General features: G+C 49.1%; 8 protein-coding genes across 8 annotated transcripts; 3 read left to right on the forward strand and 5 right to left on the reverse strand.

The window, feature by feature from the left end:
• Positions 1-141: 141 nt before the first annotated feature.
• On the reverse strand, positions 142-2,613 carry N7455_011829 (putative differentiation regulator (Nrd1); the record flags this gene model as incomplete). Its single annotated transcript, XM_040953819.2, has 1 exon — positions 142-2,613. The coding sequence occupies one exon, from the start codon at positions 2,611-2,613 to the stop codon at positions 142-144; it is 2,472 nt and encodes an 823-aa protein (XP_040815744.1).
• Positions 2,614-4,449: 1,836 nt separating this feature from the next.
• N7455_011830 (asparagine--tRNA ligase DED81) lies at positions 4,450-6,328 on the forward strand (the record flags this gene model as incomplete). The annotated part of the gene is made up of 2 exons (XM_040953973.2): positions 4,450-6,056; positions 6,127-6,328. 2 exons carry the CDS (start codon positions 4,450-4,452, stop codon positions 6,251-6,253), a joined length of 1,734 nt encoding a protein of 577 aa, XP_040815750.1. The 3' UTR covers positions 6,254-6,328.
• A 273-nt stretch (positions 6,329-6,601) lies between these two features.
• N7455_011831 (uncharacterized protein) lies at positions 6,602-7,068 on the reverse strand (the record flags this gene model as incomplete). Its single annotated transcript, XM_065606764.1, has 2 exons — positions 6,602-6,768; positions 6,795-7,068. The coding sequence occupies 2 exons, from the start codon at positions 7,066-7,068 to the stop codon at positions 6,602-6,604; spliced, it is 441 nt and encodes a 146-aa protein (XP_065459930.1).
• A 1,838-nt stretch (positions 7,069-8,906) lies between these two features.
• N7455_011832 (uncharacterized protein) lies at positions 8,907-9,400 on the reverse strand (the record flags this gene model as incomplete). Its single annotated transcript, XM_040953943.2, has 2 exons — positions 8,907-9,126; positions 9,300-9,400. 2 exons carry the CDS (start codon positions 9,398-9,400, stop codon positions 8,907-8,909), a joined length of 321 nt encoding a protein of 106 aa, XP_040815734.2.
• A 4,623-nt stretch (positions 9,401-14,023) lies between these two features.
• N7455_011833 (uncharacterized protein) lies at positions 14,024-14,942 on the forward strand (the record flags this gene model as incomplete). Its single annotated transcript, XM_040953760.2, has 2 exons — positions 14,024-14,692; positions 14,768-14,942. The coding sequence occupies 2 exons, from the start codon at positions 14,024-14,026 to the stop codon at positions 14,828-14,830; spliced, it is 732 nt and encodes a 243-aa protein (XP_040815622.2). The 3' UTR covers positions 14,831-14,942.
• A 564-nt stretch (positions 14,943-15,506) lies between these two features.
• N7455_011834 (uncharacterized protein) lies at positions 15,507-17,265 on the reverse strand. Its single transcript, XM_040953948.2, has 4 exons — positions 17,204-17,265; positions 16,630-17,092; positions 16,440-16,499; positions 15,507-16,289 (listed from the first exon to the last, which is right to left on the reverse strand). Exons 2-4 carry the CDS (start codon positions 16,836-16,838, stop codon positions 15,566-15,568), a joined length of 993 nt encoding a protein of 330 aa, XP_040815831.2. The 5' UTR covers positions 16,839-17,092; positions 17,204-17,265; the 3' UTR covers positions 15,507-15,565.
• Positions 17,266-18,721: 1,456 nt separating this feature from the next.
• Positions 18,722-21,127, reverse strand: N7455_011835 (putative signal transducer; the record flags this gene model as incomplete). Its single annotated transcript, XM_040953835.2, has 2 exons — positions 18,722-19,095; positions 19,153-21,127. 2 exons carry the CDS (start codon positions 21,125-21,127, stop codon positions 18,722-18,724), a joined length of 2,349 nt encoding a protein of 782 aa, XP_040815575.2.
• Positions 21,128-22,452: 1,325 nt separating this feature from the next.
• Positions 22,453-22,859, forward strand: N7455_011836 (uncharacterized protein; the record flags this gene model as incomplete). The annotated part of the gene is made up of 2 exons (XM_065606765.1): positions 22,453-22,664; positions 22,711-22,859. Coding segments are annotated over 2 exons (321 nt in total), but the record flags the coding sequence as incomplete, so codon positions are not given.
• Positions 22,860-22,878: the final 19 nt, after the last annotated feature.

Raw genomic sequence — 22,878 nt, forward strand, 5'->3', positions numbered from 1 at the left:
GAAACGAATCAAATCAAAATGGGGGGAGGAAAGACATGACAATCAAGAAGGGACTATATGTAAGAAGAGAGAATAATGTGGCATTAGGTTCACCGAGGACAATGAGTCCAAGGCTGAATCCTTTGGAGTGTGCGCAGATAATTATTTGGCTCCGATCTCCTCTTCAGCCCAGCCGGGCAGAGAGTTTTCGTTTTGAATGGCCAGGCCAAATCCTGAGTGGTTCAGTCCACCAAGGGCAGAGAAGCTGGAGAAGCTGCTTTGAGGCTGGTGGGCCGCACCTGCGCGAGTGTGGCTGGGTTGACCAGAGACAGGTCCAAAGGGCTCCTGGGAGAATGAGGGCAAGCTGACAGCCCGTGAGTGCGAAGCACGGGGCACGCTAAGGCTGCTAGTGCTTGCGTGGTGACCGTGTCCTGATCCATTTGCCACACTCAGGTAGCTGTTGGTGGACTTGTGCTGGTGCATAGGTGGGTCCATGTGTCCATTTGACATGTCGCCGTTGCTGACGCTGTTGTACAGCGACTGCTGTGACTGGGACTGCAAGCTAGAGAGGGCCATAGAGTCGTTGAGTTGGTTCTCTTGATCCTGTGCCTGATGAGCAGACATCTGGTTCAGGTACATGGTCAGGGGATTGCTCGAGCCGACATTCAAAACTCCAGAGGGAGAGGTCACGTTCTGCAGCGGGTGGCGGTGCTGTCCATTTTGGGAGCCGGTAGATCCCGATGCTGGGGAAAGGGCAGGGCGAGTCGGGCTGGACTGGGAGCCAGACTGGCTGAGGTTCTGCTGGAATCCGTTGAGAACGGATGGTGGTGACTGGCCTTCCATGCCGGTTCCGTTGCGGTTCTGCTGTCCGTTCTGGGTGTTTCCGGCTTGACGCGGTGGGTTTCCGCAGCGGTCCTTGCCGAAGTTGATCTTGAATCGCCGGTAGTCCTCCCGATTGCGCATTCCCTCAATAGCCTTGATGGCATTGGCGATGTTTGTGAAGTTGACAAATGCACAGCTCTTCTCGCGCAGTGTGTTCACCAACTCGATCTCACCGTACTCCGAGAAGTCCTGGCGAAGGCGTTCCTCCGTCCAGGCCTCGTCCAAGTTACCAATATAGACATTGCGTGATGCACCACCGCTGACTGCTAACGCAATGGCGGGTGGGAGAGGGCCGGAGTGTTTGCCCCATCCAATCTTCAGGCGTCGGTTGTGGATCATCAGCCCCTGCAGATTGCTCAGGGCGTAGAAGGAGGCGGCCGAGGTGGGATCGATAAATGTAACGAAGCAGATGTGCTTATCTGGGATATATCGGACATGGTGCAGCAAGCCTCCGCGCACGACGTTGCAGATCTCTTCGATAGTAGTTTCGGGGTGAATATTTCCAAGGTAGATGGTGCGGTTGCCCAGATTGTTAACACCGCCGGCTGTCGTTGCGACGGCGGCCGCGGCAACAGACTGCTGCGCAAGCGCATTAGAAATCAGATCACGATCTGCGGTGTTCAGAACGTGCGCATATCCGGGTGCGATTCCAAGGAACTGCGCAGCATTTTGCTGCTGAGTCTTGGACACATACGCACAACGGTCCTTGCCGTAGAACACCCGCTTTGGCGCTTGCCATTGCTGCTCCTGGGGGAGCTGGGTGACGGCCTTCATGGCATTACTGATCGACAGGAAATGGACGAATCCAATCGCCTTCTCCTTCACGATCTTCACGGTATCAATGGGCCCAAATTTGCCCAGATCCTCCCGCAGATCATCCTCGGATGTCTCCTCGGGCAAGTTTCCAAGGTAAACATTACGCGACGCGCCCGACTGTTGCACAGCCAGGGCGACTGAGGTGGGGACCTGTGAAGGCTTGCCCCAACCGACCTTGATATCATTTCCTTTGATGGCCAACTTCTTCAAGATGGCATCTGAATGGAAATGAGTGGCGGAGCTGCTATCCAAAAAGGAGATAAAGGCACAGTTCTTATCAGGGAGCAGGCGCACCGACTCAATTTGACCACTACGCACGTGATTTAAAATCTCCTCGGCAGATGTTTCAGCCGGGATATTTCCAAGATACACGGTACGGCTAGTGCCTGACAACATGCCCGGGGCCACGGAAGCTTGGGGGCTACCCAGAGCCGCATTGCCCATACCTCCAAGACCATTGATTGGCGATTGAGGTCCCATCATTTGTGAGGCACCCATGCCATCAGGTGACATCATTCCATACAAACCGTGGTTCTGCATTCCTTGCGTTGGGCTGTGCATATGGTTCTGGTTGTTTTGGGCGTGTCCATTGCCATTCGCTTGCGGGAAGCCACCAAAATTGGCAAACTGAGGCGAAGCAAAAGCCGAGGGAGTTCCTGGTTGGAAAGGACTGCCTACTAGCAGCTGGGAGGGAAGAAGGGGGGTATAGTTCATATCGAAGCCGGATGCCATATCGGAGTGTTGGCCGGCGGCAGTGTTTATAGCGGGGATATTGGCGCGACGAGCGTTTCGATCCGAGAATCCTTGGATAGGGTTGGGGTGGTTGTTGTTGTAAGCTCCGTGGGAAAATCCAGTGTCACCGTTCAACGCGTATTTAGACCCAGGAGGGATTAGACGCGAATTATTCGGGATGTTCGATACATCCGAGGCTTGCATGGCGAGATAGATCCAACACTTGTCCAAAGACAAGAACCTAGTCTTAGTCGGGGATAAGAGGCCCTGACTACCAGACTGAGAGGCTCTGAGGAGGAGAAAGGGAAAAAAAATAAAAAAATAAAAAATAAAGGGAGGAGTATCAGATCACCATTCAGGAGATGACTCCACAGCCAAGAGGGAAAAATAGGGAGGAGTCGGGTGGAGAAGAAGGAATATTATCAAAAAAAAAAAAAAGACGAAGCTCTTCAAATGGAGACGTGTCTAAATGAAGTTCCCAAAGTCAATTGGAATGTTTCATTCAATCAGGGTGAAATTGGGGAATGGGGATAGAAGACAAACCTGTCCTTTTCTTTCTCTTCTCTTAGAGAATGCCACTTATATATATGTCAATCCCCCATGCAAAACCAGTATATCCAGCTTCCTGAGAGAGGAGAGAGAACAAGAATCCAAGTTCAAGATCCAAGACTACAAACAAAAATCATTAGCTCAAAGAGGCTAGGAAATCCAAAAGGGAAAAAAAAAACACCTGAAGAAAAAAAAAAAAGGGGGTAAGACTGGGGGGAAATTGGGGGAAGAGTTTACAGTTGACAGGCTTGGACTAGTTTTTTTTTTTTACCAAAAAAAATTAGAAAATAATCCTTAAAAAAATAAATAGAAGAAACAGAAATAAAAAGGGTTAAAAAAAGAGCGTAGAGAAAAGGAATGAAAGGCAAGGAAGTGAATCCAGGTAAGGTATGGAAAGGAAAAAAAAAACATTAAAAAGGGGAAGAGAGATAATAGGAGGAGAGTGGGTTAAGGGGGGCGGGACTAACTTCAGTATATTCTTGATATTGGATTTATAGGAGATAGATATGCAGTTGTCCTCTATTGGATTGTATATTTATGTTACATATTCAATATAAAATATAATGATCAATATAACATATATAACATATATATACCCCGTATAAGAATATAAGAATATAAAATATAAAACTGTTTGGGTTCCCCAAACTTCGAGTTCCCGTGGCTCCTGCAGAACTGGATCAGGACTCAATCCCCTACCCCTGACATGTTCATGAGATTAATAGAAATTGTATGGAGTACCAGATGGTACTACCGAGAGGACGTCTTTTAAATACTCTTCTTTTAATCTCCGTAGCCTCTCCGGGGACATACTAGGAGTCCATGTCCCGTGACCTCCTTTATATATCGATCCAATGACTACCTTGAAACTGCAATATCCCATGTCAGCTCTGTCATGAGCACAATAGGGGAAATCTGCCTAGGTAAGGTTCTGACTCAACTCGCGAATGAGTTTAAAATGTTGATCTGTTTCAATTAAGTGGGATATCCCTTGGTATACTATATACTATAAGCATATATATATATATATATATACTCTACATCTTGTGGGCGAGAGCAATAGAATAATATAGATGAATACATTCAAATCAGATTGGAATCCGTGTTTGATATTAGATACTTTTGAATAAATCAAGTCTGCCTTGGATCACAACCCAAAAAATATATACACTCCGAACCATATCCGAGATATACAGTTTGATGAATGCCTCAGGCACCCGTGGGGAATCCCGCATCTATCGGAAATTTACCCCTCTACCTCAATGTGCGATTCCTCCCTTGGACAACTTGCAATTGGGAAGAGATAAGAGTTCCATTCTCTGCGTTATCAGGTAAGGTCGGCTCTTTGTCACATTCTAATCTGTCCTACCTGGATTCTTTTAGCCTTGCAGTGTATGACTCACAGATTCGACCCTATATTAATTATCGCTCCCACAGAACTCTTCCGCAACTCGATTACAGCCTCGGTCTACAAGGACTAGACCAAACACCATGGCGTCCACCAACATCTACATCGACGAAGACGTCGGTAGAGACGAGTCCCCCGCCACCGGCACCGAGACCGCTCCCTACAAGACCCTCGTCCACGCCTACGTGGAACACCCCCCCACCACCGAAGGCATTCAGTACCTCACACGCAAGTCCCAGACCGATGCCGCCGGTGAGGATGTCGACCCCGCAGCCAAGTTGGAGTGGAAGCCCGCTACCAAGTCGGCAATGAAGAAGGCCAACAACCTCTGGGAGCAGCGCAAGAAGAAGGCCGCCAAGGAACAGGAACTGGCCATCCGCGAGAAGGCCGAGGCCGACAAGCGCCAGAAGGTCCTTGAGGACGCCAAGAAGGTCGTGATCAAGGAGGACACCTCGCTTCCCAAGCCCGTGCGCGTTCGTCTGGACGTCACTGACCCGGCCATCATCAAGCTGCGCACCCCCGAGTCCGAGGAGGCTGGCACCCGAGTCCGCGTTCTGGGCCGAGTTCACCGTGCCCGCGCCCAGAAGGATGTCGTTTTCATCACTCTCACCGACGGCTACGGGTACCTGCAGTGTGTCCTGACCGGCGACATGGTCAAGACCTACGACATCATGACCCTCACCCTCGAAACCTCCATGTCCATCCACGGTGAGATGCGCGCCGTGCCCCCCAAGCAGCACGCGCCCAACGACCGCGAGCTGCACGCCGACTTCTTCGAGATCATCGGCAAGGCCGCTGGTGACAAGGAGGCTATTACCACGCGTGTGGCGCCGGACGCCGACCCGCAGACTCTCTACGACAACCGCCACTTGGTTCTGCGCGGTGAGACCTCCTCCTCCGTCATGAAGGTGCGCGCCGCTACTCTGCGTGCTTTCCGCAAGGCCTTCGAGGAGACCCGCATGCTGGAGGTGACCCCTCCCGCCATGGTGCAGACCCAGGTCGAGGGTGGCAGCACTTTGTTCGGATTCGATTACTACGGCGAGAACGCCTACCTGACCCAGTCCTCGCAGCTGTACCTCGAGACATGTCTCCCCTCCCTGGGTGATGTGTACTGTGTGTGCCCATCTTTCCGTGCCGAGAAGTCCCTGACCCGTCGCCACTTGTCTGAGTACACGCACATCGAAGCCGAGTTGGACTTCATCACTTTCACTGATCTGCTCGACCACCTCGAGGATGTCATCTGCCGCGTGATTGACTACACTCTGGCTGAGCCCGAGATCGCTGGATATATCAAGCAGCTCAACCCGGACTTCAAGCCCCCGTCCCGTCCTTTCCGTCGCATGAAGTACGACGATGCTATCCAGTGGTTGATCGAGCACGAAATCCCCAACGAGGAGGGCCAGCCCCACCAGTTCGGTGATGATATTGCCGAGGCTGCTGAGCGTCGCATGACCGATATCATCAACCAGCCCATCTTCCTGACTCACTTCCCCGCCGATATCAAGGCCTTCTACATGAAGAAGGCTCCCGAGGACCGCCGTGTCACTGAGAGTGTCGATGTGCTCATGCCCGGTGTTGGCGAGATTGTTGGAGGCAGTATGAGAATGGACAACTGGGATGAGCTGATGGCCGCCTACAAGCACGAGGGCATGGACCCCTCGCCATACTACTGGTACACTGACCAGCGCAAGTAAGTTTTGATATCTTGCCTTTGTTTTTCTTACATCGTCTATTCGTCCATACTAACATTCGAACAATAGGTATGGTACCTCCCCTCACGGTGGCTACGGTCTTGGTCTCGAGCGTTTCTTGGCCTGGCTGTGCGCTCGTTATACCGTCCGTGACTGCTCACTGTACCCCCGGTACACTGGCCGTTGCACTCCTTAGATATGTCCAAAACAAAAGTTATATGTAAGCATGATCACGATAGGTACGGGAATGTGGCATGGGTGCTACATTGGATGAAGAATGAGATTTCCTCCAGATCAATAAGAATGATTCTGTTTCTATTTTCTATGTTACGTACCCAGGTACGCAGTATTCACGTAGATTTGACCTGTCTCCTTGAAAATATGGATACCGACCTAGGCCTGCCACTGCAAGATTCTTTAACCCGTGGACCTGATATACCCCACTGTACACTAACACACTACAGCCCTTGAACAATACCAAGTCCTGAGGTCTTCTATTCCCTCCTCTGACATATGTATAGTCCACCCATGAGCAGTCTTCGACTTATAAGATTTCCCAGAATATAGTTTCCAACCCCAAGGATCCCAGCTCCCAAATCCGTTGCCGTTGCCGTTGCCGTTGAAGCCCAGCCCAAGACTCTGTCACCTGGGATTCCAAAACCATCCAAAACGGGAGCATGCATGCGCATACAGCCTCAAACCGAGTCCCGTCTGCATAGATGTTTAGCTAGATTCACAACATGACTGTTCACGCGCGGCGTGACACGATCTGTTGTGCGTTCTGCCTCTCCCATCGCCCCCTGATCGGTGAAGGAAGGGAAGGTGAAGGTGAAGGTGAATTTGATATTGATGTTGAATTTGGTGTTCGTGTTGGATTTGACGTTCTTTGGCTTGGGCATTGCCGTTGGCTTTAGTGTTGGCGTTGGCGTTGGCTTGGGCGTTGACGTCGAGTTTGGCGTCGGCGTCGGCGTCGGCGTCGGGTTTGGTGTTAGATTGACGCTGGCGTTGCATTTGGCTTTTTTTGCATTTGTCTTCCAGCTACAACAACTAAACCCATCGATGGAATCCAGTTGTCTGATCTGATGATGCTGGTGATGCTAGCCTGCTGCGAACCAGGGTTGCGATCAGTAGGGGACGGGTATTGTTACGGCATGGCAGTGATCGAGGATAGGGGATGGGATTGTCATTTTGTGTATAGAAAAAGATCGGAATCGAGTTCGAATTCGACGAAGTCTGGTTATGGTCACGGGGTATCGAATCGGCGCGGTGTCGTCCTACTGTAGGCGTCTCGGGTCGCGGGAAACCCTCTCCCTGGTTCACCTCTTCTCATCATCTCCCACAGTCAACAATGGAAGATGGGTTAGTATGGACTTTCCATTCAAAAGAAAAGGACAGAGACTTGAAGACTCTTGGAACTATTGTCACTCTTGCCTCTAGGAGAGGGAGTGAGAGACGAAGAGAGGTCTGGGTCTCTCCCCGTCTACTCCGTACAGGTAACAGAAACGGACAGAGCAAGGCTGAACCTCAATTCGATCTCTGAGATGGGGTTAGTACCTCTTTTCAAAACAGACCAAAGCCTTGAGAGGACATCTCTAGCAATGCGTAAGAGAGAAGATGAGGCGTCTACAGAAAAAGAAGCGCGCAAGGGTGATCCACTACATCCTGTGCTTCCATTGCTCGAAACCGCACGGAGATAGAATCCGTAAGCCCACAAGCGTTGCCATTCCACTCGAGGCCCTTCCAAGAAACCACTAAGCAGCCCTAGGTCTCTATAGGATATTTCCGTTTCCAATGTCCAAGGGAGCAGAGAATCGATCGGTGTTCCCGTTTTTTTTTGTTTTTTTGGACGGGGGGAGGTGGTTCATGTTCATCGTATAGACGAGCGCAACGTCGACTTACCTCTCCCCTCCGCTTTCTTTTCGTTTTGACCGCAACTCTCGCCCCCATAGAGACAGATACTCAATTTCGGCACAATCCACACCACCCCGGGACACGTCCCTATCGCGTTCTTTGAGGTAAGGTGTCGAACTTGATGTTCGCATCATTTTTCATCCTCGTTCCGATGTTCTTTCGTCCCATTGACGGGGATGACAATTTGTCGTGTACTGGTTGATTGGCTTGCATCGGGTCCCACACAAGTTTGGGTTAGTGGCAAGCTGTGCTGTCACTGGTCGTTTCTCACTTCTGATACCGGGGTATGGTATGTATTTTGCAGCTTGACATCCTGGACGTCTTGAGGCATATCAACGTTCCCATATCAACGAGATGATAGCTGTTGGTTCAGCATCGCCTCCTGTCATTGTCACTGAGTACAAGTACAAGTGCTTTTCTTTTTCTTTTTCTTTTTCTTTCTTGCTCGTTTTGAGTCGGGCACATCGTCATTTTTCTTCTCCTCTTCAATAACCCTATTCATGCATACCCCCCGGATAATACTAGGGCGATATGACATGTGACAGAACACGACACACCATATAATCAAATCACATAGGGCAAACTACCCCAGAAACGAACATAGATGGCCCAGAAAAACCAAAGCGTGGGGGAGCTAGCTATATCGATTACCACCGGACTTGCAGGATTTGATTTGTCTTATGTCTTCCCAAGACCTAGGCCAAAAAAAAAAAAAAAACAAACAAAGAAGGGCACTCTCATGATTGTTCGTTTAGAAGTCATCAACATGCATGAATAGTTCACGATTATGCCGACCCCCCATTCCCAAGGTTCAATTCACTGGGCCACGCTCCAAGAAATCAACAAAGCAAATCACCCAAAGCCACGAACCACGGCGCAGGTTCTCATTGCAAAGTCGAATACCGAAGAGTGTGACGTTCAGCTCCATCCAGCTCTGTTCAGCTGTCATCCTGGACGCGTTGAAGGGTGTTGTGGATCTCCTCCTTCGACGCCCCGGAGCGAATAAGCGAAACAAGCTGAGCGACAGAATCGCTATGAGCCTCACGCATGACGGCGACCAAATCTTCCAGGAACTTCCGGTAGTAGTTCAAGTCGAGTTCCTGCTGGAGGATCTGCTGGCGGCGCTCATGTGAGTCGTTGTTGTGTTCGCTGTTCAGGCTGGGTGGGGAGGTCACTAGATCTCAGCTTTCGATCATTTAAGGGTTGTCGGAAGGGTGTTTTTTTGTTTACGAGGGGGAGATGCGTTTGGGGGAAAAGAGAAAGAGAGAGATAGAATGGAGGGAAGGTCTCTTTTGCAATTCGGGGTGGATCGGGGAAAGATGACTACTCACCGTGCTGCATTCTCGCTTGTCGACTCAGTCTGCCGGACTTCGTTGCGGTCTCCTTGGCCTCCTTGGCCATTGATGGAGTTTGCTGCGTTGAGATTTGGCATCTTGGGGTTTGGGACTGGGTCAGGGTTGTGCTGTCAGAGGGAAGGGTTCTGTTCCTATGTGGGAAATGACTTTGGGGATGGTCTGGGCTATCGTTGCTCGAAGCTGATCAAGAAGGATTCCTGGTATCCGACCTGTGTCTACCTATAGAATATCACAACCTCTTAGCAGTTAGCAACCGGACTACTGGCCATTTGGAGTGGGGGATAAATCGACAGGTTCTAAAGGATGAAAGGGCTTAAGAGGGCGAAGTATGAGTATTGACAAGATATGAGGGGTGGGGGGACAGAGCGGTCGGCCATACGTGTTTATAGGCAAGTGTCACCCAACTTGGAGGAAGATAGTCTTATACATAGAATTTGTAGAAAGGCCGGGGAGATGGGATTCGAAGATGGAACTCGAGATCAAAAAGAGAAAGCTGGGACCTTTTAAAGGGCAGGCAGTTGAAGGTACCTAAAGGCCCGGGAGGGGATACCTTAGGTACTAAGCCGAACCCCAAACAGGGATAGGAAACGAAATATAAATGGTATACTTCCAAGTTAGAGCTCTCCAGGTTGTATCGGTTTAACAATCACTGGATAATTTCCAGAGTTAGAATAAAGAAAAGATATCTCCAAAAAAAAAATCAAAGAAGAATTGCATTGTAGTTGTTCACGATTGTGACGACCTTCGAATCAGCCGGAGAAAAGTGCCAGCCAATCGTCAATCGTAGTTTTCTCCATAGAGAAACATTCAAGCATCATATTTGGCCCAACCTAAGCTCATGTCTTTTGATCATTTTTTTTTTTCGCTGGGTTTTTGAACTTTGAGCTTTGGTCCTGGTCGGTGGTTTTCTGGAAAAATGATGCGAATTTGGAGGCCATGTATTCGGATTTGTGTACTCGCATGTGTATTTGGATTGCCGATATCTCCCTCCGGATAGATCCTTGATTCCAAAGAGGCGAAAGATATTCGTTTCTTGCATCCGTGGCAACTTTGGGCTTTCTGTTCAAAGTAGTTTGTTTGTCGAGTGCAGTGACAACGCTTTGCACCACTTCTGTTCCACTATTCCAGATAGACCCCGGGACACGGGAGCCAATTGGGACGGCTGGACTCTCCAAGTGGACTCGAACTATTTGCGATTAAACTAACTGCAAGTGTCTTTAGTAAAGATGAAATTCGACCCTCCATCTCTCGATAACTCGCTCAGACGAACCTTCCACTATATCTCGAAGCCGAAGCTGTGAATACTGGTTGTGGACGATCTGCAGAAACGTTGTCTCGTCAACTCGCGCAACCCGAACAGGTTTATTGGGTATCCCTGGGACTGGGTTCTGTTTTCTTTCACCCCCAAGGAAACATATTGAAGAGGTGAAGTTCTTTCGGTCTTGTCTAAACAGCATTCAGCTTTCACAGAAACCGCATACTGACTCGCTCTTTCCGTTTAGGACCCTTTGTTAGCGCCGCATTCCCTTTCTCCAACGTCGAGATACTTCAAGCCCCCTGCTCCCTCTCCTTGTCTTTTTGACAATCGAATCCTCCATATTCACACTGTATACATTGCCGTATCCTCGACCGCGACTTATAAAGAGCACGACTGGCTCTTCGCCCCAGGCATCGATTGCATGATCCTGAAGATTTCGTTCCCGGTACCACGACCTCCGAAGGCTTTGAAACTTGAGAATCACGCCTTGAATGTCTTGTGAGACTGTCTAGGCATCGATTGCTGGCCGTTTAAACCAGAGCAAGGGTTATAATGACATGGCCGTCCGGCTATGAGGGTCGTGGACGCGGGTAGATGGAAGGACCGATTCACCAACACTTCATGATAATATTCAGTTGGCAGTGGTGCCTGGGTATTGGATTGAATACCACAACTCGGGGAGGTTGACATGGAACCACCATTTGATGCAGAGTCTGCCGTTGGTTTTGGTATTATATACCAACCCAACCCAACCCCTGGCTCCTATGTCCTTCTCTGCGAGCATGATGTGGCACCAGTTCTTCACACCAACGCCTTCGATTATTGGCCATACGAAACACGTCCTTAATGCCGCAGTATAGCGTGTCTTGAGTCCGGTGGAACATCTCACTTTCCATCACCTCCAGGATATTTGCGGGGTATTTATGGGGCATGTGGGCTTGATGGAGGCGTTTCGCGGAACTGAACGGGAACGGGTATGGGGATGGGAACGAAAGTAAGTGACCGGTAGTGCAGTACGGGGCCATGGGCACCGTCACCAAACTCTTCTTCGCGGACGGTGTCGTGGGTCATCTTTGTACATCAGCGATGAAGCATATGTGGTTTCAGGTCGGTTCAGGCCAAGGGGCATGATGTCTATTGATCTTGCAAGACACGGAAAAGTCCATGTTTGATGACCGTCTTCGGGTCGGATGTTAACTTGAGCATGGGGTCTCATCGTCACGGAATACAAGAACGCCGTGATCATCTGAGCCATACGCAATAATGGGAGCATCGATCGGTGATTCGAGGCCGTTTCATCCGGGCCAAGTCGAAGGTTGCTTTGGTGTTGGGCTTTCGACGGGGGTCGTGATCGGGGTCGACGGTGGCTCTGTGCACAGCACAAAAAAACGTGTCGTCGTGTTTTTCAGGAACCCTGAGAACAAGCAACGCTGTCACCATCCGCTGTAGCTTGTGGGTGACATCCGATCTGTCCAGGTCAGTCAGTACACAACACGGTCGGTAACCTTGGAACCTTCCAAGGTAGGCAGTTGCCCCATTTGGTCAGATGCATGACCGGGGCAGTTTCCTGTGGTCGTTTTCTCGTCAATATGAGGCTTTCTTGTCGGTAACAGTGATGTATCATGGACAGGATAGATATGAGACTTGAGTGAGAAAGCAGGTGCGAGGTCTACCGGCTTCGAAGCCGAAGGCTTGACCCCTTCGACATCACTTGGAGGTAATATTGGAAGGATCCCTGTCACCCAGCGATGTCATCGTCTCGAGACTTTAGTTGCCACTTCTCCCTGACAGGACACGAGCGGCCACCATAAGAAAGGTACGAAGTCTGCTTTCCCAAGGAAATGGAAGGACAACTTGGAAGGGAAAGCCCTATCATTCACCCCGTCCAATTGGATCCACCCACAACGAGGAAAATAGTTCCCGGCGAGGCTATTGGAGGGGCTCCACCAACACCAACATTGGAATACGCAATGAGCGTCAGACTTGCGTTCTATAATGTATATTGATGGCTAACGAGGGGTTTGGAGTCCGGACCGTGCTCCGCGGATATGCGAAGGTGGAAGGGTGTGTTAAGAAGTTCTTATGGATGTGAAGCGTCGAGAGAATATCCTGTGATCGGGCCATGACCGGTCTTCTTCAGCGTCGGAGTCTCACTACTGGCCACCAATGCAGTGGCGGAACTAACACGAACAGCAGGATATGGAGGCTCTTGATATTGCTCTTGGTATGGGAACCCCGTTTCTATGTGCAGTGGAACCTCCAAAGAATATGGCGGTAAATGCTTGATGAGTAACCATGCGTCAGTGGCACCTAATGTTCCGTGGACTAGTTGGTCTACCTAGGTGGTTTCCAATGTTGTCTCTTTGCATGGTGTTTTCTGTTTTCTGTTTTCTGTTTTCTTTGGGCGAATTTGTTCTTCAGATCCACAGCTCGATCAAGGGGAAATAGACAGGCTAGTATCCATGGATACCTAATATCCTCTTGCTGACAAAACATAGAACATAACCCAGCAAGAGTCTACGCTACCTAGGTACCTACATCGATGAGGGGAAGACTGTGAGTCAGTAGCTCATCATAACCCTGAGTTACCCAACTTTCCAGCCTCATGTCAGCCTCTGAGAGCATCAACCCTGCTGCAACCTGATGCAACAACCTGTGGGAAACTTGGAAACAAGGTTGGAAACCTGGATGCCTTACGTAAAATCCTTACGTGAACATGACAGGTCCCGATGTCCCAGGGCTCCCAGGGCTGCCACTGGGCAGATGACCTGACGATTTGACATGGATTTTAGGTTAAGTTTATTGTACCATGGTCTCTAATAACCTTACTACCTTACCAACATATCATAACACGGCTACCTAGGTACACGGATGTGGACTTTATTTCCAACATACAATCTCCGATATATATTGTGTCAATCTACGCACGTGTCTTAAATCCTAGTGATACTAATCAAGGGACCCCCGGTTGTCCTATTTATCAACCCACTTCCGCGAATGTTGATATGCAGCTATCATGAGCCAAGTCCATACCCCTGGCCAGGTCAGAATCAAATACAAGAACAATAATTAACTACTAGCTACACAAACCAATAGACTAATTACTCAATTCGACAACCTCACCTTACCTAATTTATACACTATACATATCATATAAGAGTTATGCTGTGCATGCCAATGTAGACAAATTCCACATTCCACAGCCACCCAAAAATGCCACCAGCGCAACACCTAAAAACAACCCTCCATTCCCCATGTACGCGTGAAATACTAATAACTAGCCCTGATCCCGCGCGTTGATTGTACCTTCGCCTCCGACATCCGACAACCAACGCCAACCAACGCCAACAATCGACAACCAGCCGCAATCTATATACCTAAAAACACAGAGAAAAGAAACAAAATACAGCAGCAACAAAGAAAACAGAAGACCTATTTAAACATGCATCTTTCCACCCTTCTCCTGCTCAGCGCCTCTCTCGCTTCGGCACAATACGGCCCAAGCCCAGAGGAGTTAGAATACCTCAAAAGCCTCAATGGCGCGAACAACGGCCAAAGCCAAAACCAGAACCAGGGCCAGAACTACAGCCCCGACTACAATGGCAACTACGGCAACTACGACGCCAACCACGACGACTATGAAAACCCCGTCCCGAGTCCTCACACCCCAATCCAAGCCCCAGCATCATCGCCAACTCCGATCCACAGTACATTCGTCGTGCGCCCTTCCCAGGCATTCGTTGCCCCGTATCAGGCCCCAGAACCTTCATACGAATACAACTACCCAACCCCAGCTGTCTCCAAACCACTTGCTACACAGCCAGTCCAGCAGGCTCCTGCTCGTGCTCCTGCTCCTCAGCACCCGGAATCCAACCAAGACCAGTCCCGGGACTCATCTCGGTTCCAGGTACCCCCCTTCGGTTCAGAGGACGAGGATGACTCGGCCGGAGCATCGGGCGATGTTGCACCGATCAACTCGCTGAAACCTGGTTCGCAGGTTGCGCCGCCTCCGCTGTTCACGAACTCGAAGTTTGGGAAGGATGAGGGGAATACTTTCTGTGTTGGGAGGTGTTTTGAGGAGGAGAGTCAGGCGAAGTGTGCGAAGCCTTATGTGAGTTTTTTTTTTCTCTTTCTTTTTCTTTCTTTTCCTGTGTATATCTTGGTTTACTAATACTTTTATTCCTAGTCTTCGGCTGTCTATAAGCCGGCTAAGGGGTGCTATATGTGCTGCTTTACTTCTGATTTCTAGGGTTTGGGCCTAGATATTCGATTGTGAGAGATGGGTTTATTTATCAGAGAGATGATAGATGAGATGGATTTCGAAGGTTTCAGGACGTTCCTCTATTGTTTCGATTCTTATGCTTCTTTGTGAGGTTCTTGGTCGGTATTTTAGTATTGCCCGCCTTTCTTAGAAGATATTTATTTCTTTTTGTTGTGCCTTGATTCATTAGATGTAGTAGGATAGGAGTGTGTAGTCTAGCATATGAAACCTTCACCGGTGCTGAGATTGACTAGCCCTAATTTACGCCACCGGCCTATCAGCCTGAACCCAACTACATAGTACATTACGTGCATATAGTACATCTGTACAGTAGATAAGCACCTTAGATCTGGTAGATGTATCCACAAATAAATAAGCTTGAATTAAAGAACTAGACTAACATTGCTTAATTTACTGAATCTTGGTGGAGAGAGAGAGATGAAAATAATTTCAAAAGGTTCATTTGATCTAGATACCAGAGATATCCGCATTAAGAAAGTCTATATTCGCTCGGATAGATAGTAGGGAATAAATAAATAAGAAGCAAAATCCATCAGATCATATCATTTTCGACGCTGAAGAGCCACACCTCGCTCAGACCCAGAATTCAAAGAAAAAAAGAAAAGAAACGGACACGGGGGCGCGAGAAATAAACCGAAAAAGAAACAAAAGCTCATCTGATTTTACGAGACAGCAAAGAAGTCCATTTTTTCTTTGTTCAATTCAGTTCTTCACGCAAGTCTCGACGGGCCGGCCGCCAATACCCCGCGCCATGCAAATAGGAGCAGAGCGTTTCTCATACGAACTATCTTCCCACACAGCACTGCTGGCCGGGAAGATAGAGCCACTGTCCGAAACACCGATCGGGCCGAGATCCTCATGCGCAGAAGCGATGTGCGGAACGACCAGCTCGACGCCCTTGGTCACGCTCGTACCGGAGAAGTACGGGTTGTGACGAGGGGGCAGAGGACGAGCCTCGTACATGCTACCCAGGTAGTCGGAGGCGGTGCTGCTGAAAGACGAAGCCACGGTCGACGGGGTGTTCGTCAGACTGGGCACGTGACTGTGGCTGTGAGCCACACCTCCGGCCAGGGCGGGGAGGCTGGAGCTGCTGCGTTGGACGGTGGGTCGGGAGAGCATGGGCTCGCCGTTGCCGCGGTGGAACTGGGAGAGATAGTTCCATGCGTCGGAGGAGGCCAGGGATGAGGCGTTGCGCGTTAATACGGGCTTCCATTCGGTGGGGTCAAGATCTGACTTGGCATCATGCACGTGGCTGGGTATCCGCATGGTAGGGATGGAGTGGCTTGGCACCCTGGTTGGGGTCAATGGGGCCACGATTGTGCGTGGAGAGAGAGGGGGAGATGTGGGAGGTGTAGTGTTGGAAGACATTGAGGACATGGATGGGAGTGATGCTGAGAGTGGTTTGCAGGAGTCTTTGCGGCGGCAACTATATAGATGAAAGGAAATGATAAGTATTCGAGTACCAAGATATGTAATGAATGCAGGTCCCAAACAAAGAATTGGGAGAGAGGAAAGAGAGGAAAGAAGAGGATATCAATGGCTCTAAATATAGGCCGAGGGAGGAATTGTTACATACCTTTCGCTACAATATAACAAAGTGTTGTTGGGAACGGTAATTTGGTTCTCACACATGGCACTGGAATTGGGTCAGCTTTATGTCCATTGAACAAAAGACCGGTGTATGGAACACAAATGACGGCAACAGGCATGTGAGGGAAATGATCCCTGCAGGATTCAAAGATAAGAGCTTTGGGTTGATCACATACCAAAAGTTCAAGAAACTGGCCATGTCAAATTCGATATCGTCCGTAGACGTTGGTGGTTTGCTCGCTCCCTTTTGTCCCGAGCCCAATTTGGAGATTGAGACGTTGGCACCGGATGTCCCCCGTCGATGTAAAGCTGGACGAGTAGACTTGGACTTGGAGGCATGAGGAGAGGAAGGGGAGCGGCGTTGAAAGGGGGCTGTTTGAGTCATGGGTGGCGGTGAAGGCTTTCAAATGCCTCACTATCTTATCAAGAAGATTCTATCGCCGAGACTGGAGCCACTTGGGCAGTGTGGAGCACAAGGACCCCTGGGGGAGCACAGACTGAGGGATTTGTGTCCAAAGTATTGATTTCAACTGGAATGTGCCGAGTCGGTGCAATTGGGAATACAAAATGCTTTTGAGAAAATAGAAGAAATCCCGGAGTATGTATAATTGAGAAACGTGGGGTGAAGAAAAGTAGATGCTGATAAGGTGTTAGCATCTGACACACACACGAGCATTTGATGCAACGGGCTATCTTTAGCCTGTGAGTGGGGAGAGATAAGGTGGATTATAGAGATAAGGCGTGACATACCAAAGGGGAAATGTCTGTAAAGTCTATAAAGTTGCACTTGAGACCGAAGAAAGTGAAGAGTGTCACAGAAGGAAGTAATTTAAAAAAAAGAGGGGAATGGATTGGAATATATATATAAACATAAAAATATAAAGTGGATGGGTGGAAAAACAACCCTGAAGAGAAGAAGAAGAGAAAGAGAAACGTGCTGTTGCGGTAGGATGAGACGATCACGTCTAGACTCTCTGAAACATAATTCGACACCAAGTACCCGGTAAGTCACTCCCGACTGTGTTTATAGGTATATTCCCAGCACAAGAGAACTGCTCGGGTACTTCCCGGGTACTTACCAGGTACTCCCAGGGTACTTGCCCCTCGACACGCAATCCCCCGATCTAGACCAGCTGAGTCACTTGTGACGAGCACCTTTAGGGCTGTCCATAAATAGTCGGTCTTTGTATTTGGGTATTTTTGTTCTATGGCATGTTTCCATTTCTTGGGATCTGATCTGTCATGATCAATTCTCCACTACTTCTTCACTTCATTAGGGATGTTGCATTTTCTCAGATAGTCCTCAACGCACAGATGTACACTTTCCAAGTATATGCATGCAGTAGCGCAGGGACCATATCTCCGGAGGGGATCGGATCTGGCGTGATCGATAGACATTCCTCACAATCTACAACCTAATAACTTGTATACATGTTGTACATACCATATATCATATACCATGGAAGAAAAACTACATTCTATAAAATGACGCCATAACTGCCTCGACGACTTTAAATTTCATATAAAGACCCAGATGGCGTGAACTGGTGGGTATGAAATACATCATCGCCCATTATTTACATAAAACATACCTTAATTTTTTTTTTAACCCTTGTACAAAGTATAGTCAAAGATAATACTCCATACATGGTAAAGAATAACTGCCGGCTACGGCGACAACCAAAATCGATCGAACAATCGAGAATCTCTGTGGGGATAGTATATTAAGTGCCACATACACTGACACACACCCTGGACACGTCTACCTATTACGATATAGTGAGGCAGGGGCCTCGTCAGAGATATGTGGGACTGCCTAGGCATCACTCCAGACCTCGAGGGCTGCTAATCGTCGATCTTCCGTGTTTCGGGTCTATGGAGAAAACCGGGGCTTTCGAGAACAATTCCCGGAAGATATTCTTCAACTTGTTTACATCTGAAGATAACCTTCTTATATTAGGAGTTTGTTTGTGGTCTTTTTTCCTCTTTCCCGTTTGCTTTCCGCCGGATCCCGAATTCGTTCCTTGGATGAGCCAGATCGGGGTATAAAATACCACAGGGCGAATTCGAGATTGATTTTTTTTTACAGTGGGGCCGGTGACATCTGTCAACATAGAATACATCATAGGAGAGTGAACCTTTGACGTGGAAAAGTCTGTAGGGTCTTAGACAAAGTCCATTAATGTGGAGTAGAGGTGATGCTGACGTTTGGGGCCATTAGGTCTCGATTCTATCTGGGTATCTACTAAATATCGTACAAATAATCACTCATGCTTTATCAATCTCCATTGGCTCTGGAGGCGCTGCGCGAGTCGCGGCCGGGGTAGGCGTCGAGGGAACCTCGCTGTTGAGAGCCATTCTGTCTATGCTTTTCCCTGTAATAGACCCGGCCTGGCCCTCAGCCTTATCGGTCTGCAGTTGTACTGTACCTGGACCCGGCTTGCCTGTAAAACGCTCAGGCACTCCGCGGGCAGCCTCGGCCGGGCCGACAAAGCATCCAAGCATCGAACTCCAGATATACCCTTCCGACAGCAGACGGCGGATTTGGCCATATGCGTATGAATTGGCGTAAGGAAGAGCGGTGTCTGGATCGCGGTAACGCGAAGGCAATGAGGTGATGACACAAAGCGATGACGAGATTTCTGTTGTGTAAGGTTAGCCTTAACAGATTCCTAAGAATGAAGCGAAATGATACGTACTGGTCAAACGAGCAGGTTTCTTGGCGTTGAAGTACATGCTGTATTTGCGATGGTTGGCGGTCGCATAATCAAAGTTTTCCAAGATCGTGAGACAGCGCCCCGTATGCTCGATCACTGGAGGGGGTTCTGGAATCTCGGGTTGTGGTGTTTGTGTGGGTTCCTTCACCATTCCATTTGATAATTGTGATTCGGACTGTAATGTGGAGGGTTGGTTTAGGCTCTGGACTGGGGCGTTTTCGGGCACCGTGGCTTGACCAGGCGCTGCGGTGGCCGGCGAGGCTTTAAGGGCCAGTGCAATCCCAGGGCTGATAGCAGTGGTGGATTCAACTGGCCGAGACTCGTCCACTGGCGGTTCTCGTACAACCGTCCCCGCTGCATGTGATGTAGGCGTCTCTATGGAAGTCGGTTGGGCACCAGCAACCTGCGGAGTGGCCAAGCTTGCCTGGTCTGCTGATTCTGGAATCTTTTGATCAATCTTGGTAGAATCTGCAGCCGCTGCAGCCGCTGGAGGTTGATCAATATCCATAGCATCGTCATTCTTGGTGGGGGACGGTTCAGGTAATTTTTGAGTAGGGCCATTGCCCGCAGAATCTAATCCATGACGAGACGCTGGAATTTCCACAGCAAACATATTTCTGTCCGATTGTTTAGACGACTCTGAGGACTGCCTTTCGGTGGCGATGGATTGATCTTGCTCAGAGGGTGGTACTGGTGTATTTGCGTCAACCTCTGGAGCTTTGCTTTCCGCAGCATTGTCCTTGCTCTGCTCGGCAGGAGGTGTCGTGATGGTCTTCGTCTCTGAAGAGTTTAAATCTGGTTGGCTGACGATCGCCCCAGAAGACACCACGGGAATTTCTGTATTCTCTGCAGCCGGAGCAGCGGCATTTTCGGGTGGCTTGTTTTCAGGCGTCTTTTGGTCTAATGTGGAGGTGAGAGGAGGTAGAGCGGGATTTGTTGGATTCGTGGGAGCAGAAACTGCATGGAAGTCTGGTGGCGGTTGTGATGTACCTGTGGTAGAGACAGAGGCGGGTCTAACAATGGTTGCAGATCCCAAGGCCTTTGCCTCTGCCGCAGCCTTCTCCTTGTCTTCCTTCTCTTTCTTTTTCTTCCTCGATTCCTCCTTATCTGCCCTTGGTTTGATGTCGATCTTGCCCACTCTTGTGAGACGTCCGTTCGTCCATGTAGCCACACCACTCCAGTAGGAAATCACCGGACCATCTAGACGGCGATTTTGTAGTGCTTCGATCCTCGCTCGTCTTTCGTCCGCCTTTCTTTTTTCCGATAGCTCCCAGCGGTTCAAACTTTTGCTATTCAGCCGTTCCACTCTTGCAGCCTCCGCAAGATGATCTTCCTGGGTCATCTCCTTCGGTTTCAGATGGGCCTTCCGCTTCTCTGCCTCCTTCATTGTAGCGATGATGCGAACTCGTTTCTCCTGGCTGTCCTTGAGACGAGCATGCGTAAGCTCCTTGTTGACCATGGTCTGTCGACGCGATGATTGCCGAGTAGGCCCATCCTCCACAGTAGGAATCCACGAGATACGCTCCGACTTTTTCTTCGGACGAGGAGCGGCGGACATGGCGGATGGGGCGGTCGGATCGATCTTGACTCGTTTGCGCAAGGTCTGGAATCGGAGGTCATTCTGGGCTCTGCGCTTCTTGCGCTCGTCTTTTTGTAGTTTCTGTTCGCCCTCGTAGTCGTTCTGTGCATTTGGCCCTTGGTCTTCATCCTCATCCGACGATTCAAGCAACTCATCCTCTGCGTCGGGGTCTAACACATCCGCAAACTCATTATCGTCTTCGACTTCTTCAAAGAGAAGCGCCAAGTCGTCATCCGCAGCGGCCTCAAGAAGGGCAGACATGTGCAGTCCTGCGGTACTTCGTTTCGCGCGCCCTTTGACCAATGACTCCACGGGCATCTCCTCTTCCTCCGACGATTGAAGCCCAGACGATGGGTCTTCTTCCATAATACCGGTCATGGTGTTACTGGGGTGGCAGGTGCCTTAAAGTGGACGATTAAGCATCGGACGCGAGAGGGGGACGCGCGCGCGACAAACTAGGCTTGAATCGCGTATGAATGATCAGCACAAAATTGGATAACTATAACATATAGAATGTGGACTCTGCCACACGTTTAAATATGAGCAGTTGAAGAGATGAAAAGATACCGTTGCGGGCAAGTTGTAAGGAGAGTGGCTTGAACAGGTAGTGGCGCGAAAGAAAAGTTGGTGCCTCAGGCGCGCAGAAATGGTCTGACCAATGGTCTTGACTAACGTGTTTACAAAGTACATCGACCTTGAAGCAACGACACAAGGTTTCTCTGATAGTTCATTTGGTCCTACCTCCATTGCATAGTGACTGATACTACTTCAACTAGTATGCTAGAAGTGACAATCCATCTTATTACGTATCACGATGCCATGAACCTCCCGGTTCTTCCGCCATACCGAATCCCTCTGGAAGCTTGGCGAACACCTTGAAGATCCAGAAAGCTCCCTGGAGGTCTTCAAGCTAGCTAGCAGTCGACAGATCAAGCCTGGCCTAGTTACGTCTCCTAACACAGCCACTATTGACCAGCCCGAAAGGGCTCTAGGCCTGACGCCTCTGGTAGGAAACAAGAACGAGGACACGTACCTGACCCATATCCCTTGCGCGCACCCAAAACACAGTGTTTTGTGGTCTCATGGTTTCAACCCCTCAGTCAATTCAATGTTCTCCTTACATGACCAATTGTGTCATATCCCATACTCCAGGACGATATCTTTGCATTCGCGATGAGCCTGCTTTGTCTATATCCTGTCAAGGACTCAAGCGTCGAGACATGACGCACTGGAATGCGGGGCTTTTTTTTCGTTTCCACTCTTGTCTCTCTTTTCGTGGTCATGCCATGAACGCTTTTCTTCCGACAGAACCTTGAATTGAACTTTCTGGAGGGAATGCTGGGGTTATAAACGTCTTGTATCTGTACTAAACATCCATGGATATATACCTCTTTTTAGATTTGTTGATACATCCCCATGTCTAACCAGAATGGAGTCTGCCTGAAATCAATGACATCGATGGGGCTGTGCCATTGCCAAACGCCTGGAGGATGCCGATTCCCGATATTTATTCCCGTTTGGATGTTCGGATGTTTGAATGTACGCAAGACGCATTATGGGAGTACTTCTGGATATCCGTCTAGGTACTTATGTACCTTGAATATGCCAGAAATCAATAGAAAATGAAACCAACCATAAGAGTCATAGCGTAAATGGATCCAATTACATTCAATCATTCAGTCATCCATATTTGAACCCAAAGTTCATCTGAATCAACAATCAAATTGTGGGTGAAGCTGAAGGAGGGCCCTCCACCAACCACAGCCATCTTCCTCGGGCATCCGGCCAGCTCCCCAACATCTCTTCTCCTTCTTTTCATCTCCCCTTCTCATCCTCCCTTTGACTTCTTTCTCACCTCTCTTTTTTTTTTTCCTTTGGCTTTCTGCATTCTTAGGGTGAATTCAACTCTCGGTTAGTGTTGAATGACACTCTCGCGAGCGCAACACTAACTCAACTTCCAGCCACCTCGATCCCTTTGGACCCGGATCATCCTTTCCATCCTTTATTTCTCACTTGACGCACTTTGTGCCAGACCATCCTTGTGAATTCGCCGTGTTTTTGAGCCTTTGACGACCATAGAAAAGGACTTGTCTTTTTTTTTTTTTTCTTTAGCTCAACTCGATTGTTTT

Source organism: Penicillium solitum, assembly GCF_028829755.1.
Source record: "Penicillium solitum strain IBT 25940 chromosome Unknown utg000009l_segment0_segment0, whole genome shotgun sequence".
In the NCBI taxonomy this organism is placed as follows: Eukaryota; Fungi; Ascomycota; class Eurotiomycetes; order Eurotiales; family Aspergillaceae; genus Penicillium; species Penicillium solitum.

Excerpts from the sequence above, each read along its gene's own strand:
- N7455_011834 (XM_040953948.2), bottom strand. The coding sequence starts at position 16,838 with ATGACTCAAACAGCCCCCTTTCAACGCCGCTCCCCTTCCTCTCCTCAT. Across the intron at positions 16,500-16,629 it reads GCCAGTTTCTTGAACTTTTG|TGCCATGTGTGAGAACCAAA; the intron begins GTATGTGATCAA and ends ACCCAATTCCAG. Across the intron at positions 16,290-16,439 it reads TTGTTATATTGTAGCGAAAG|TTGCCGCCGCAAAGACTCCT; the intron begins GTATGTAACAAT and ends TCATCTATATAG.